The following is a 15,199-nucleotide window of genomic DNA, read 5'->3' on the forward strand; positions in this document are numbered from 1 at the left end:
GTGCTTGCCTCGCGATGTGATTTGATGATTTCCGTCATGTATGTCCTATCCGCTTCCAAGGTCGTTTCCAAATTAACTCCAGCATGAAGATTGTTTATCCTCTCCCACAAAAGGCTGATGGTATCCGACCAATGGAAATCGAGTATCTTGTGTAGACAATTTTTTGGAAATACTTGTACGTTTTCGATGACGGTTGTGGTATTTGTCGAAGTTTCGGCTCCATACGGTAGAACTGTCTTGACGCTTGCATTGAAGATTTTGACTTTGATATTGGTCGACAGAGAGTTTTTTAGTTCGAAATGTTCTTCAACTGTAAGAGTACTGTACTTGCTTTGTCGATCCTCGCTTTTACGTTTGCATTGGATCCTCCTCCTTCATGGATGATGCTTCTCAGTTACAAGAAAGATTTCACATCTTCCAGAGTTTTCACATCATGTGTGGTTGGGTCGGTGTTCTCTGTGTTGTGTTTGAGGATCTTTCTTTTTCCCTTGTATATGTTGAGGCCTACTGATGCAGAGGCTTCTGCCACAATTACTGTGTTGACCCTCATTTGTCCGTGTGCAAAGGAGACTACACAGATACTTAGTAGATAAAGTTGTATTTCACTAAAAAATTGACAATACAGAAATAAGTACGAATGGGGTGAAAACTTTTACTGATAGCCAGTTAGAAAGTCATATAATGCAGCTTCAAATATCTGCGACCTAACTTTCCGAAGCAACCATTGATAAAAAAGTTGAAGTTTTGAGGCACTAATTCTTTTCAGCATTATCTATGTAGAAAAAGATGAATCATTAAACCAATATCTCGAAAGCTAGACGTTTAAAAACCTGTCGCATTCCCTGTGGACTTTTATGCTCCTCTCTATGTCAGACTTCGTGTTCTCTAGTCGACAAAAGTTCTTGAGACTTTGTTTTCTATATGTTGATATGAAATCCTATGTTCAAAATGAAGTTCGAAATTTTTCCGATTATTTGTCTACTATGGTTTGATCGGCTCCATATTGATTATTAATTATAATCCCGGAAATGATCGATATGACTGTATACCTACTTACAAACCCATATTAAAGCTTTTAGATATAAGGGATTGGTAATGTTTTGGGCCAGAGTTTTGAACTTTAAAGGCTCTAGCTGTTCGCTAATATGACTCAGAAATTTTAACCATGAATTAGCACTTTTTGATTTCTTCTCCTTAATATCAACGTTTGACAGGCCGATATTGTGATATTTGTATGCTGACGTCTTCGCCCTATTTTCATTACATGTTGAAAACTAGTTGCTCCTTGCATTTAGATATTAATCTAACATTAAAGTCTACAAAAAACATGTGTAGCTTCTGTTTTTAAGCACAATGAGACAATAGTGTTGACAGAAATTATATTTTAGCACCACCAAGTTGCCAAGAAAACTCATCAATAACCACCAAGCTATTATTTTCATGTCCATATGAGAGTTTTTGCAATTGTACACTGTACATTATCAATAAAAGTATGGTGTCTTAAATGGTATTTTAGCTTTCACTTATATATCTTAATGTTATTTGTGTTCCGAAAGATACTCAATGATCATCAGGAGTTTGTATGACTTGTTCGTTAAAACAAGTCATATTTTGTGACGCTGGCAACCGTTGACATAACGCTTTACCGCCATAGTGAGCGCCATAGTCACCGTAGCTGTTGGCGACTGTTTCCTGTCAACTGAGGTGGGATTTTCATTTTATGATTTAAATAGTAGTTTGCGGCCTTAATGGTGTAATCCTAGTAATAAAAGTCCAAGCAACATGTAATAAGTCAGATAGATGTTATTTTATATTTCGAGCTATTGTAGTCATATAATCAGTCCAGTCCTTCCAATATATTTGTGACTGTTGACCAGGACGGTGAATGACGAGTCTCATTATTGTAGCCTGGTTTCAAAGTATACCCGGTTTATAGAAAGCTCCTAAAGTTCCATAGAATTCTCTGTGCCTAGTTAAACATCACGAATAGCTTTTTCTGCAATAATCCGTGTTGCACTCCTCGACCTGAAATTCGTTCTCAAACAACACTCCAAGTACTTTAGTTACAATAATACAAGAACAAAGGAAGATTCATGTGCTTCGTCTGATTATCTTACTCGAAGTTTACCTAGGAATTCACCTTTTATCATATCTTGATGAAAATCAATCCGCTTGCAAGTCGACTTGGGTACTGTTGTTGTTATGGTGGTTGGTATACCACTATCCCTGGGTATTTATCCATCAGTAGATAGTATAAATGGTTATCCATACTACAATCATGTGCAGATTCGGCGGTCTAGAGTTTTGTAAAAGTATATTTTGTCAGTTGACAAACTGGAATAATAATATTTCGGTTTCGTTATCAACCATACAAATTAGTGAGTGTTGCTTAAGCACTTTGCTCCTGTTAGCTCTCAGTCTAGAGAACCTGCAGTTTCCTGTAAAGCTCGTATTCAGAGAATTAGTCGTTTCTAAGACACTAATACTGTTCTACTCCAGTTCGTGACACATTCTCCGTGTTTATTTGTTCAAAGAACTTCCCCATCTTTTTTTTTCAAGTAATGTTAGTCAAACAAGGCTGCTTGTCGTCCACTCATTACCCTTATCATTTTGAACCAATTAAGTTTTGAGTTTAGAGTCTTCATTGTAATAATATACTTCATTTGTATAACTTTCGCTAATAGTTATGGAAATAATGGCTTCAATCGATAGTCTAACATTACCTTCAAGTCAAAGAGCATAGCTACAGATGAGTGTCAAAATCTAGATATAACATTGTTCAAATGACACATTATGCTCCGAAATAGGCCTAGTTTTATGGGTTAATTGTTATCGAGCACTACTAAAGCGTAGGATTGTACTTCAGAAAAAGTGGAAATCTTTGACTATCTTTAACCGTATATAGTGATTAATATATTTTATTTACATCCATCGTACGGAGTTATCTAGTTTGATTTTCTCTTTATACATTTCCCGAGTTGTCACTTGATAAAAATAAACTATCTACAATGTGCATTTGCTGTAAATAGTTTACACTATGTTGTCGGGTGGAATCCTAGAAGACCTAGTTGTTTATCTTTTTGCGTAAATACGTCTACTTGGTTGTTAGTTACCCATTACGGTAACTATGATTAGGCCACGGTCATCCATTTAGTGCTGGTAACTTCTAAGTTCAAAGACAAATAACTATCAGATCCTTGGTTGTCTTATGACTTTCTGCACGGAATTACATTTGTAAGGATATTAACATAACATCATAGTTTACACATTGTGCGACTTCGTAAATTAACCAACAATTCGGAACGTAGTTAAATAAAATTTCTTGTATTCTGACTAATTTCTAACCATTACATAACAAATTGATCCTTTATTTCATGAAAACTGGATTATGATGTGAGAATCATCATGTTTCTGTTGGCTATTATGTTGTGGGCGTTGCTATAGCTAAGTAGTTATAGACAATCGACTCATCAGTTTAGGCGCACCTCACCGAAATGTTTGACATGTGATACACCTAAAGGTGTGCACTAGAAGCAGGTCAAGTAAAAGTTTATGGAAATCATAAAAATTTGTAACAGTCTCCATCATGTCCACTAGTTATTAGTGACTATAAGTATATTTTCATGAATAGTAATGGATCAAACCTAAACTCACCCGTGTTTAGAAAAGAGACTGTCTTTTCAATATAGTATGATTAGATTACTTTAAAACTGCTTTTATTGTATTTTTCACATGGTAGCTTCCATACCCTGTAATTTATTTCCGTCGTAATCTACTTCAGCGTAACTATTAAGTATCCTTTTATTTTGGCGTAATAGGATTGCCCAGATTCATTTTCTGTCCACATAACTTCATCTAATTCCGATCTACTTTTCACTAGTATATCCTCTTGGGGGAGATTACTCGATTTAATTTATTTTCATGTTTTAGGTGCACAAATTTTCACATTTTCACTTACAATCAAGACCATGCAATCAGCGTCTGGTCCAGGTACCACCATTGTTCATCTATCTCCGAAAAATCATACAATTTTACAACAAGGTGGTCAACACGTCCTACTTAGTAAAATTGGTAAAGTGAAATATACTGACAATTAATATTTCATTTTAACGATAGCTTCCGACTCTACTAGTAATCGTCCACCAACAAGTGGAGTGGAAACTAGTTTATTACAAACAGCACATTCAAATAACTCACAAACTATATATCCAGCACATTATATTGAAGCTATCGCTGAACAAACTGTTTATACTGCAAATGGAGAAGGCGGGTAAGTATGTTCTTTGATTGTATTTGTATGTTTATTAAACGGTTAATGCACTTTGTACTATGTAAACAGTTACAGTGTCAAAGGCTTTCATTTCGTTACGAAAAATACCCTGAAAATATTAACAAATGGATTATCCATTTTCAGTCTGTATTTCCATTCCTCAGAAGGTTTTGTATTGTTCAGTAAATATACTCTGATGGGGAATTATTTTAGCTATCAGTAATATTAACCTTGTTTGTAAAAATCGTTCCATCTGTTGTTGTAATTGGCTTACTCGACTGACTTCAGCCAGTGAAGTATTATAAACGAAGAATGGAACTTAGGATCTCCAGGTCTTGTGGTGATTCTATCACCTTTAGACCCACCAAGTCGGAGTCCAGCTGTCAACATATCCGACTTTCATGGTTTCACAATAAATTGTACTATTTATGAAAATTGTCTTAATTCTGATATGAACGAGCACCGGTTGTGACTTCTTGCCACCACATCTGAAATCCGTTTCAAAGTTAGTTACTAGCGACCATGCTATTGGTATTTGGTCTAGTAGATTGTGGAGATATTTCCAAAGTTTTATATCAGATGGAATATGAATTAACTTTTATGTGAACGGGTGTATATATATACCAGATACCTCATTTTTACACTGATCACAACAATAAAAATCCTCTCCAGTTTTATGTATTTTAATTTACATCACAGTTTTCTATGCTTCTACTGCTCTTCTTTCATTCTCTTTGGGTTCTTATCAAATTTCTTGATTTTCAGTGGGATTCTCGAAATTAAGTCTGGTACGCCATTAAGAAAACTATTTGCATCAGTCACGAAATCTTTGTCTGGGTAATTTATGCTTGATCCATCTCTCTAGAGTTTCGTTTGTTGTTATAAAATAATTGAGTGGTTGATTTGGACAATGGAATGAGGAAATTATACTGCTATCGCTAACCCTTTTTCTCTCCCCCAAATCATCATTATTTACTCGTTTTAAATTAATCTAATTTTACCCTCTTAACCCCCCCCGTGCTTGTGTGTGTGTGCTTTTTGGTACTCCTAACCCCCGTTTTAAAGTGCTATGTATTCTATATTGTATGTTTGAATATTATGGAATGACATTTAAGTGCATGTTTTTTGATAATTAGTTTGTTAATTGGAATGGTTTATTAACAAAATGACAGTAGTTTTGTTTGAGGTATAATTGGTAATGAATTGATATTAACATGTATTATTTTATAGGCATGTTGGTCGGTGGTATATGTCGACTTGCATGAATTTTACTGATCCGATTGGGTACAGTCAAGTCTTTATTATATTGCCTTTATTTTTTAAATTTGTTGGCTATTTAATTAGTTTGCTTTTAAGCTGTTCAGTTATTTTATTGAGCTATAGTTATAGTTATGCATGATCTGTCCAATATACATATATATTTACAGAAACTGATCTATTAATAGTCTTTAATGAAACCGAATGGTGCACATGGGCTCCAGTATCCTGAGGGAACAAATGGCGTATGAACCAATTGTTGGTCACCGGCTTCCATGGGACTGCATCTCCTTACGATGCTCCACTGCCTTGCGGATCAGATCTTCAGGTCGGAGGCTCGGGGAGTGGCCCCCTAAGAAAACTACCTGCTTCGGTTTGGGCACCCGAGCAGTATCACAGCTCTCACACATCGAATGAGATTTGTGTGGCGCATATGTATTTGGTGCCTCCTTGTACCAATATCTATGTGCCTCCTTTAATGAAACATAAGAAGTACTCTTAGAAAATGTATCAAATACTATAGATCATTTATTGAGAAAAGAAAAAACAGCTGTTTACAAAGACTGGATCAGGTAATTGTGAACGAAAACTACAAAACACTTCAATTTTAACTGAAACCCAGAAATAAATCATTGGTGTATACAATTCTATAAAACATGAAATGATAAAATAACTGGAGAGTTTAACTTCTATGAACATCCAGGAATATATATATATATATTTTAACGAATCAATTGTGAATGTATTTTCATGAAATAAAGGAAATGTCAAACAAAACAATATTATTGACTTTAAATTGGATCAAATCATCATAAATTGTTTGAACAACCGCTTCAGTTCATCTATTCCATTGAACAGACTGTACAACAGTAATATGATTTTGTTTGAGTTTATCTTATTGGTTTTCGTTTGTTTTTCTTTTCTTTATTAAATATCTAAATAATATTTTACATTGTATTATTACTAACAACGTATTTGTTGAATTTTTTTCTCCATTTATTTCCTTTATTAGACAATATCAAGAATATACACCGATTATTTATGCTCCTGTTTCAGGCGGACCAACATATTATCAAACAGCTAATGGACAAGTTAGTATTTTCTTCATTATTATGACTGTTTTGAATAGTCATCAAAAGTGATTTTCATTTTGATCTAATGTAGTGGTTTCGTCGGTCAGTAGTGAACATTCATTTACGACTCTCTGAGACATTCTCAAATCTTGTAGTGATAATTATTTTTAGTGTGTTCAACTTCAATTTTTATACTGTTGTACAATTCTTATCTGAAGTTATTAATGATATGTCTCTCTGATTGGATTTCATTGATCACAATTTCTCATTAATGTATTCAGAAATCTATTTTGAAGTTACCCACGGATAATCAAATGATTATTAATATTTTTATTATTTCAGTTGACATTGCTCAAACAATTTCGAGGTTAAATGCTACGTAAAAAAGTGCTGAATCAGTCAATAAGATTCTAAATTATTATCGACTGAGACCACTTGGATATGTGTTATATATTCCCAACCACCGCCTACGTATCTAAACGCTCAGTATTGTCAGGGCTAGGAGTGATTGGTACGTTGAATGAAAGTTAAAGGCGGTTATATAAACACAGGATTTCCGTCCATTAACCGCTTGTCAGTGTGAATAGGCTTAGACTAACTAGCTGGGGTTCACGTGATGACTGTATTTTTGATTTACGTAAACATGTGAACGTTGGTACAAAGGGGCCCGATTTCGTAAGCAAAACCTCTATAGTATGAAGACAGTGAATAGAAGAGAGTGAGATTTAAATCCATCCACCCTTGGTTGTACTTGGAAATATCGGGGCATTTGAACATCACTAGTTATTGGTGATCTTGAGCTGTTAAATGGTTAATAATCAGTCACAGTGGTATAAATGCATTCTGTATCATCTTCCCATGCATTCCAGTTTCGGCTATCCTCCTTCCCTCGAATCTTAAGGCACTATGCAGTTTTTGGGGATGTAGGGTTTTATCCATTGTTCCCTTGTTGAACTGTATACTTTTTCCTTTCTGTTCCAAAATATGATGAATTACTGCGTCATAGTTTAATACGAAATTTTACACCATCTTTATGTATTGTATCTGTCTAATTTATTTTGGAATTTTTTTAGGTTTTAGCTACTGCGTTTGGTGCAGCGAATAGTGCAACAGGTCATGTTGGTGCCTTACATACTGCTGCGGCGGCACATGCAAATTTAACTGCCACAGCTGGTGTTGGTCACGCTCAATTAGTTACACATCAAGGTGCAACATATTTAGTACAAAGTGGTCAATTAGATGATGACGGATCCTCCATATCCCATACAGCAAAAGCTAGTCCTGTCACTGTAAGTAGATATTGAGTACTTGGTAGTGATTTCATTATTTATGTGTCTATATTTAAACACAGAAATATTGGTACTAGTCCTAAGCGATAAGAAAATGAGTTTTTTAAGAGGTGGAGAAAAAGTGAGTATAATTGAGTCAAAAGAAACACCAATTGATAAAAATGTGAATAGGTGAAAAAATCAATGAAATAAGCAGTTCATTTAAGAAAAAAATATAACCAGAAAGGTTTCTCCTAGTTGAAGTTCTTCACCCTCATATAAAGGAAGTAAGAGGAAATCACAACACAATCGCCAGTGACTTCTATTTCGAGCCAAGTTACTGTGTTGTATTGTCTCTAAGACCCCGACCAAGAAGTCGTGAAGGTCTGACGGATGTCACTTCTGTACAGCCTTTCATGCCACGACACCATATCATAAACTGACCACTTCTTCGCTTTTTGCAGTTAATCCTAGCGTCGGCAAATAATTCACGATGTGAAATCAGCTGAAGCGATATTGGTAGCATACGTCTAAGCCATTGAGGCTGGTGTTTTTTTTGGGGTGATGACAGTAACTAGATTATTGCCACTTTACCCGAATAAATGTTGGTGAACCTCTGCAGCACTAAAATGGTGTCACCATTGAGTGTCAGTAGTCGTTCGGATACAACGATGGTTGAACACAAAGACTTGCCTAACGTTCTCAACTCGGAGAGGCTAGTTTTCACAAACATACAGCAAGCCTCTCATCGACGCGTTGTAAACCTGACCTTTTACAGGCAAACTAATATCACAAAGGCACTAAAGATGGCTCAGACTGTCATAAGCCGCTCTGGCTTTCACTATACGTAAGTTGACCTCATCAGTTACGCCACCACCAGCACTTACACAGCTACCCAAATACACAAACTCTTCAACTGATTCTAACTGCTCACCATCAATAATTGGTTTTATTCCATTGTTTAATCGTTAACTTTTTGTTCAATATACCTGTAACTCAATTTCGTAAGCTCTATGGACTCTTACGATGGGATTGTCTTTTAAAGAATGCTACGCTCATGAAAATTTTACCAACATTTTGAAGTCTATACAGAAAAAAACAAACTTAGGCAGAATTAAGGCACACCAATACGTCTTCTCATTATTACAGTCGAAAAATGGAGTTGAACAAACAAGTTTACTTAATTTCACCATCCCCTTTTAATCTTACAACTAGTTATGATCTCTTATTGCTTAGTATTCCTGGACACTACTTCACTTGACAAGTCGCCAAACCAGAACACGGTTGAACAGGAACGTAATAATATTCAAAATAAACAAGGTTGAATGGGAGTAAGAATCGCAATAAGAAAAATGTTAGTATATTTATAATTTTGCACGATATTCTAGAGTCTTCTTCAAGTATCCGCTAACGTTGATTGACTAATAAATGATCAATCGACGTACTCCAACTCAATCCTGCCCCCAAATGCCCTGGTATGTCCGAGAGTGGGGTGGGCCCTCCCTCCCTCTTGAAATGCTCTCACACGGCCACGCGTATACAGCCTCTGCCAGGGAAGTCCTACCCGCTGCCTTCTCGTGGCGGGGGGTGTTGTTTACGAAATTGAAAGGACGAAAAGCGAATGTCCGGCGCTTTAACCGGATTCCAAACCAATGATGCACATGGGCTCCAGTATCCTGTGGGGACAAACGGCGTATGAACCAATTGTTGGTCACCGGCTACCATGGGACTGCATCTGTTTATGATGCTCCACTGCCTTGTGGGTCAGACCTTTAGGTCAAAGGCTCGAGGTGTGGTCCCCTAAGAAAATCACCTGCTTCGGTCTGAGCACCCGGGCACTATCTCAGCCCTCACACAAACTTAATGATTTATGTAGCGTATATGTATTTGGTGCCTCCTTGTACCAATGTTTATGTGTTTAAATGAATAAATAAATAAACAATCCTGCACGGAATATTCTTTAATCCAATCAATATCTTGCTAACACGATTGATGTTACAGGAGATTGCTCTACATATAATGGAGTTTGAAGTAGTTTATGTGTTAATGTAGGCCATCTCTAATGCCGTCATAATATCAGTTTATCTGTAAGAGGTTGAATATACAATGCCTCACCGACCTTTGTTCTGCTATATGCTTGTAAAACTTGCTCCCTCCGATCTGATGATATATATTGTTTTGTGTGATTGTTTACATTCAATGACAAGAGCGTGGAAATAATGTCGAGGTCCAACATTGAGCATTTTCGCAAACTGATTATGATAATGCACTTAATTTCATTATCTACAAACAACAGCTTTAGTATTTCGAACATGTTTTACGAATTTTGTTTCAGCAGCTTCACTGTGTATTCTTTACCAATATTGGAACAATGTAATTCGAGAAGTAAGAATAAGAGGTATAAAATAATCTTAAAACTCAAAACCTAAAGGGTTAACAAACAATGAATACATCTGTGGCACTGCGACTGACTTTTAATCATTTCCCCCAACGTCTACAACCTCAGACCATAGTTACCACTCGGATCCCAACCACATCTGCCTCAGAATACCGTTCGATAAATTCATGCACTAATCCTATGTTCTAGTTCAACCACCCTTTGCTATCTTCGCACTTAACCCCTTACTCTGCCAAACCAAATATCAGGGTAGGCGGTAGTAGGTTATATATAATGCATTTATTAAATACCAATCTAGTTCACTGATACAGATGTTGATAATACAATCAATTCCATCTCTTGTTTCTTTACAAAATTTTGTGTGACACCTTATTGTTATTACCTTACTGTATCATAATGTCTTTTGTCTGTTTTATTCACACAAAAATAAACTCTTACTCGATAAATCTTAGATCTGGTACATCTTACATAATCTTCAGTTAGTTAATCAATGAACAAGATGATCTTAAACGGTGTTCAAAATGTCGGTAGCTGATTATCGTTTCCCAGCTGTATACACACTATTCTTAAGGGATCTGAAAATGAGACTAGGTTACTAGTAGTAGTAGTGGTCTTACTGATCTAGGAGAATGATAACAGAGCTCAGACGACAACAGCTGCTGAAACCCAGCTACATACAACTTTTTCGTCAATAGTACTTAATGTGTTAGCTTCGTATATTGATATACATTACAGCTGGCGACTGAAATCCATATGATGTACTATTTATAAAGCTTACAATCTAATGGTATATGTATGTTGCATTTGTTCCTTGACCTATATTAAACTTGTTTTTTTTTCAACATTATTCACTAATAAAGCAAATTGTTTCTTATCATATTTTAGGTTCAATGGCTTGTTGATAATTACGAGACAGCTGATGGTGTTAGTCTTCCACGTAGTACATTATATTTTCATTATTTACAACATTGTAATGAACATAAATTAGAGCCAATGAATCCAGCATCATTTGGTAAATTAATACGTTCAGTATTTTTTGGCCTACGTACACGACGACTAGGTACACGTGGAAATTCTAAATATCATTATTATGGTATTCGTATTAAGCCAAACTCACCTTTAAATCATTTTATCGAAGATGCTGGTTTCTCACTTCGACATTATCCTAATTATCATCGTCAAACAATGGAAGCTGCAGCTGAATGGAAAAATTTCACAAATTCTTCGTTAAATCGATTGAAATCTTTAAGTACAAATGGGAATGGAGTCAATAGTGGAGGTGTTGGAGTTGGGAACACTTCTTTTGGATTAAATAATTTAGCATCTCATGTTCATTCAACATCACATATCTCATGCAGTAATGCCAGTAGTAATATTAGTAGTAGTAATTCTCAGTTATCATCTCATTACGGTACCAGTACGACAGTGACAACATTCCGTTCTTCAGATAAATCAATGTTAAATAATAATCTTTATGTTGGTAGTGGAAGTGTTTCTTCACATTCCACTAGTCAAAATGTTGATAGTGTTACGACAAATTCAGTAACAAGTCCTTTATTATCTTCTAGTGGTGTTGGCAATGGTCAACATCATGCACATTTTCTTGGTGAAGCTAGTTCCGCATTGCCTAATCTAGATGAAATATGCCGATCATCTGGTCTTCCTGTGCCAAGTGAAGGTAAGAAACACAATCTTGTTTATCTATTTATATATAAATTCATAATTGATTCATTTCATCAAAAGAACTAACTTATATTTAGTAGACTCGATGAATGTTCGTGCGACATTTTTCCATCAGGATCCTGGATCACATGTACACCATTAGTTTAGAATTGTGGTTTTCCAACCCCTAAGTGGATCCTCCACATACACCAACCCGGTTAAAGCGTTAGACATTCACTTTTTGTCCTCTCAATTTCGTAAAAAACCCTCATGCCGCGAGAAGGCAGTGAGTTAGACTTCCCTAATAGTGGCCGTGTGAGGGCATTTTGAGAGGAAGAGTGGATTCTCCTCACCTTCGACCGTACCAGGATATCTGGAGGAACGATGATCACAATGTTCTATCAAATCAATTCTTCCGTCATAACACTAGGTTAGAATTGATTTGAATATGCGATTACTCATTCCTGACCGCTGACAATACCGTGACTTAATCAAGATACATCCACACCTTTTTGAAATTTATAACCCCCCCCCTAAATAGTCTTATTTAACAAAATTTCACAGTCTTATCAATCGATCCACCTTCCGTACGTTTTATTATTCTAATCAAAACCTAACCATTTAGTCACCCAATGTGTTCCACTATACGTAGTCAGTATTTTGTAGATACGTATATTAAAAGGAGTTAATAGCATTCTCATCACACCTTCCCAAAGCATATTCCACAGCAGTTCTGTGGACACCGCCCTCGTTACAACCAGTTAGTCGCAACGTAAAACCTGGTACGTATGCACATCAAGTTGCCGTACCTTATTAGCACAGCGAGATGAAATCCTGTAGGTAAGCTCCAGAGTAGTGGGGGTAGTAATAATTGTAATAGAAGAGATCAGAGATCAGAAAAATTATGCGGAATCTCGAAGCTTAGAAGACAAAAAATTGATACAACGGCGCCTTTGCAAATAATTTTGAGTGATTTCATTGAGTCTCTAACCATTCATTACGATAATCATGCGGAACCCAACCAGGTAGCCTACACATATTAACATCACTCAGTCCAGCTTCTAGTGGCTTTATGGATCGATGCTACGTTTTGAATTATCTGCCCCTAGCTTACTCTTACAACGTACAGCATCGCCCATCTAAGTAGGTGGTGGTTGAGCGTACGTAACACGTATCCAAGGGATCGCATTTGATGAAGATTTACTGCTTCACTAGTCGATTTGTTATCCCTACCCAGTACCCCATGCCTAACCTCGGGGTTGCCAACTCAGTGGTCTCGAAATGCTCGACCAAGATACCTATGATCGAATACTAGTAATCTACAATTATGTTGATGGCGGTTTCACACCCATAAAGTAGAACGGAGCGAAATGCTGGGCAGTAAATTCGTCCTTCGGTTGGTAGATGTATATCTCGCTTACATTACAAGTAACGCAAGTTGGCAAAGTTTAATCGAGCTTTCATGATCCGAGATGAGATTTCGTCAAACACCAGCCCATCAGGATTGATGAGATTTCCAATTTAAGTGAAGCATTCGACACCCTCAACTACTTCACTCCCTATCATTAATTCAGGTGCTGACACAAGCTAATCCTGAAATAATATTTTGTATTTGGCGCGAGAGAATCGCATTCTAAACATGCTTGCATTCCTGCTTCAATTGTTTATGAGACTGGATTTTTGAGCATCTTCACCCAACAGAACTATTTCATCTGCGTATTCCAAGTCAACAAATAAGTCTCCTGATAAGAGATCAACCCATTGAAAAATCTGACAATGAATGTCGAAAATATATAACAAAAACCAAAACGTGTATGTGTGTCCCCTACTTAAATTTATTCAGTCATCATCTACTAAGGTGTGATTTAAATCACAATATTGATAGTGATCACCGATCACCATGTGACCAACTACTTTATTTTCTGTGATCAAATTAGGCATTGGCACATATCTATTCCAAAGTAATGTTTTTCATTTGAGAAAAAACATAGGAGCACAGATCTTGGATGTCCTTGAGGTATTCGGAAGGTAGTGGATTTCATCTCCATACTTTAAATCTTTCTTTCCCTATGTGTGTATCTGAAAGTGTCTATATAGAAGATCAATCTTTGGAAAGTTTAACATAAATTATTCACCTTCAGAACCACGTATTGAGGATAATTTTTGAATATAAAAATAAAAGGGAAATTAATTGACAGTTTACCTTTATCTTTAATTCATCATTGTTAGTTGAAAATGTTCAATGACAAGTACATTACTACATAGAATGAATATTCTTCTAAATGATGTTTCTTATGTTTTATTTTTGTTTTCTTACAATCTATCAGTTGATTTGCCAGAGAATAAAAGTCGTTTAAAAACAGTTGAAACATCGAATAATTTATCAACAAATGAAGATGTAATTACATTTTGTCGTCTTTACGCTTTATCCGCTGGTTATATGCTTGATGCTGTAGTAAATTTAGATTTTACTTCAATTGAAACAGTATGGAAAGCATTTTGGTGCACTGAAGAAGTACGAGTAAGTATTAAAAATACTATCGATTTTTTTTTCGACTATTCAATTGTATTTATATATATTCATGTATTCACAATATTCTCAATCATCAATAGGGTAGTATCGTTAAAAAAGCAAATTTCTCAGAGACTGTGGTACATTTGAATTTCAATCACTAGCACGTTATGTTCAAACCCCAGCTCAGGTGCTTTAGACTAAGCAATTCTCACACATAAAAGTATACGTTAAAGTCAAGTCTATGAGTATATAAAACTTCATCGACTGAGGGATGCATCACAGTTACATCAGCCTTCAAGTTCTCCGACGAGCAATATTGGGTTGAAAAGAGCCAGAATGGTAATATCATGTCAGCGACTTTTGATATAAAATTCTTGGTTGGGCCCCATGCGTTTCCTGTAATCAGTGATTGATGACTGACTGAATTGCATTATCTCAAATCTTTCACAACTGCTTGGTTGGGACTAAGTAGGTTTACTTCGCTTTTCTGTACACGTGATAGCGATGGCTTCTAAAAAGCAGAGTAAAGGCTGGATGCATTGCTAATCAATTGTTATGAACACCTTTGAGATATTTCATATCCATTATCTGTTAGATCCTTGATAATTGTATATGCAAAGATCTGACGTCAATTACACTTGATTGCTTATTGAGCAGTTAACTATGTTATATATGTATGAGATGTAAGGTGATGATGATTGGAGGTAGACGATAGGAAATTTAACCTAGATTTCGTGCCATTAGGTACTTATCACC

The 15,199-nt window shown here is 36.0% G+C and overlaps 1 protein-coding gene across 2 annotated transcripts in view; it reads left to right on the forward strand.

The window, feature by feature from the left end:
• Positions 1-1,619: 1,619 nt before the first annotated feature.
• The window catches only part of RFX3_1 (Transcription factor rfx3), a 30,543-nt gene continuing 16,963 nt past the window's right edge, over positions 1,620-15,199 (forward strand). Inside the window, exons 1-8 of one of the 2 annotated variants that reach the window (XM_035733026.2) lie at positions 1,620-1,704; positions 3,931-4,071; positions 4,117-4,270; positions 5,036-5,107; positions 6,540-6,618; positions 7,674-7,889; positions 11,152-11,944; positions 14,256-14,449. In XM_035733026.2, coding sequence (XP_035589844.1) covers positions 3,969-4,071; positions 4,117-4,270; positions 5,036-5,107; positions 6,540-6,618; positions 7,674-7,889; positions 11,152-11,944; positions 14,256-14,449 — 1,611 coding nt within the window. In that variant the 5' untranslated portion in view covers positions 1,620-1,704; positions 3,931-3,968. The remainder of the gene's footprint in view (positions 1,705-3,930; positions 4,072-4,116; positions 4,271-5,035; positions 5,108-6,539; positions 6,619-7,673; positions 7,890-11,151; positions 11,945-14,255; positions 14,450-15,199) is intronic. The other variant, XM_051217115.1, reaches the window with a different exon arrangement.

This window comes from Schistosoma haematobium, chromosome 6 (genome assembly GCF_000699445.3).
Source record: "Schistosoma haematobium chromosome 6, whole genome shotgun sequence".
Lineage (NCBI taxonomy): Eukaryota > Metazoa > Platyhelminthes > Trematoda > Strigeidida > Schistosomatidae > Schistosoma > Schistosoma haematobium.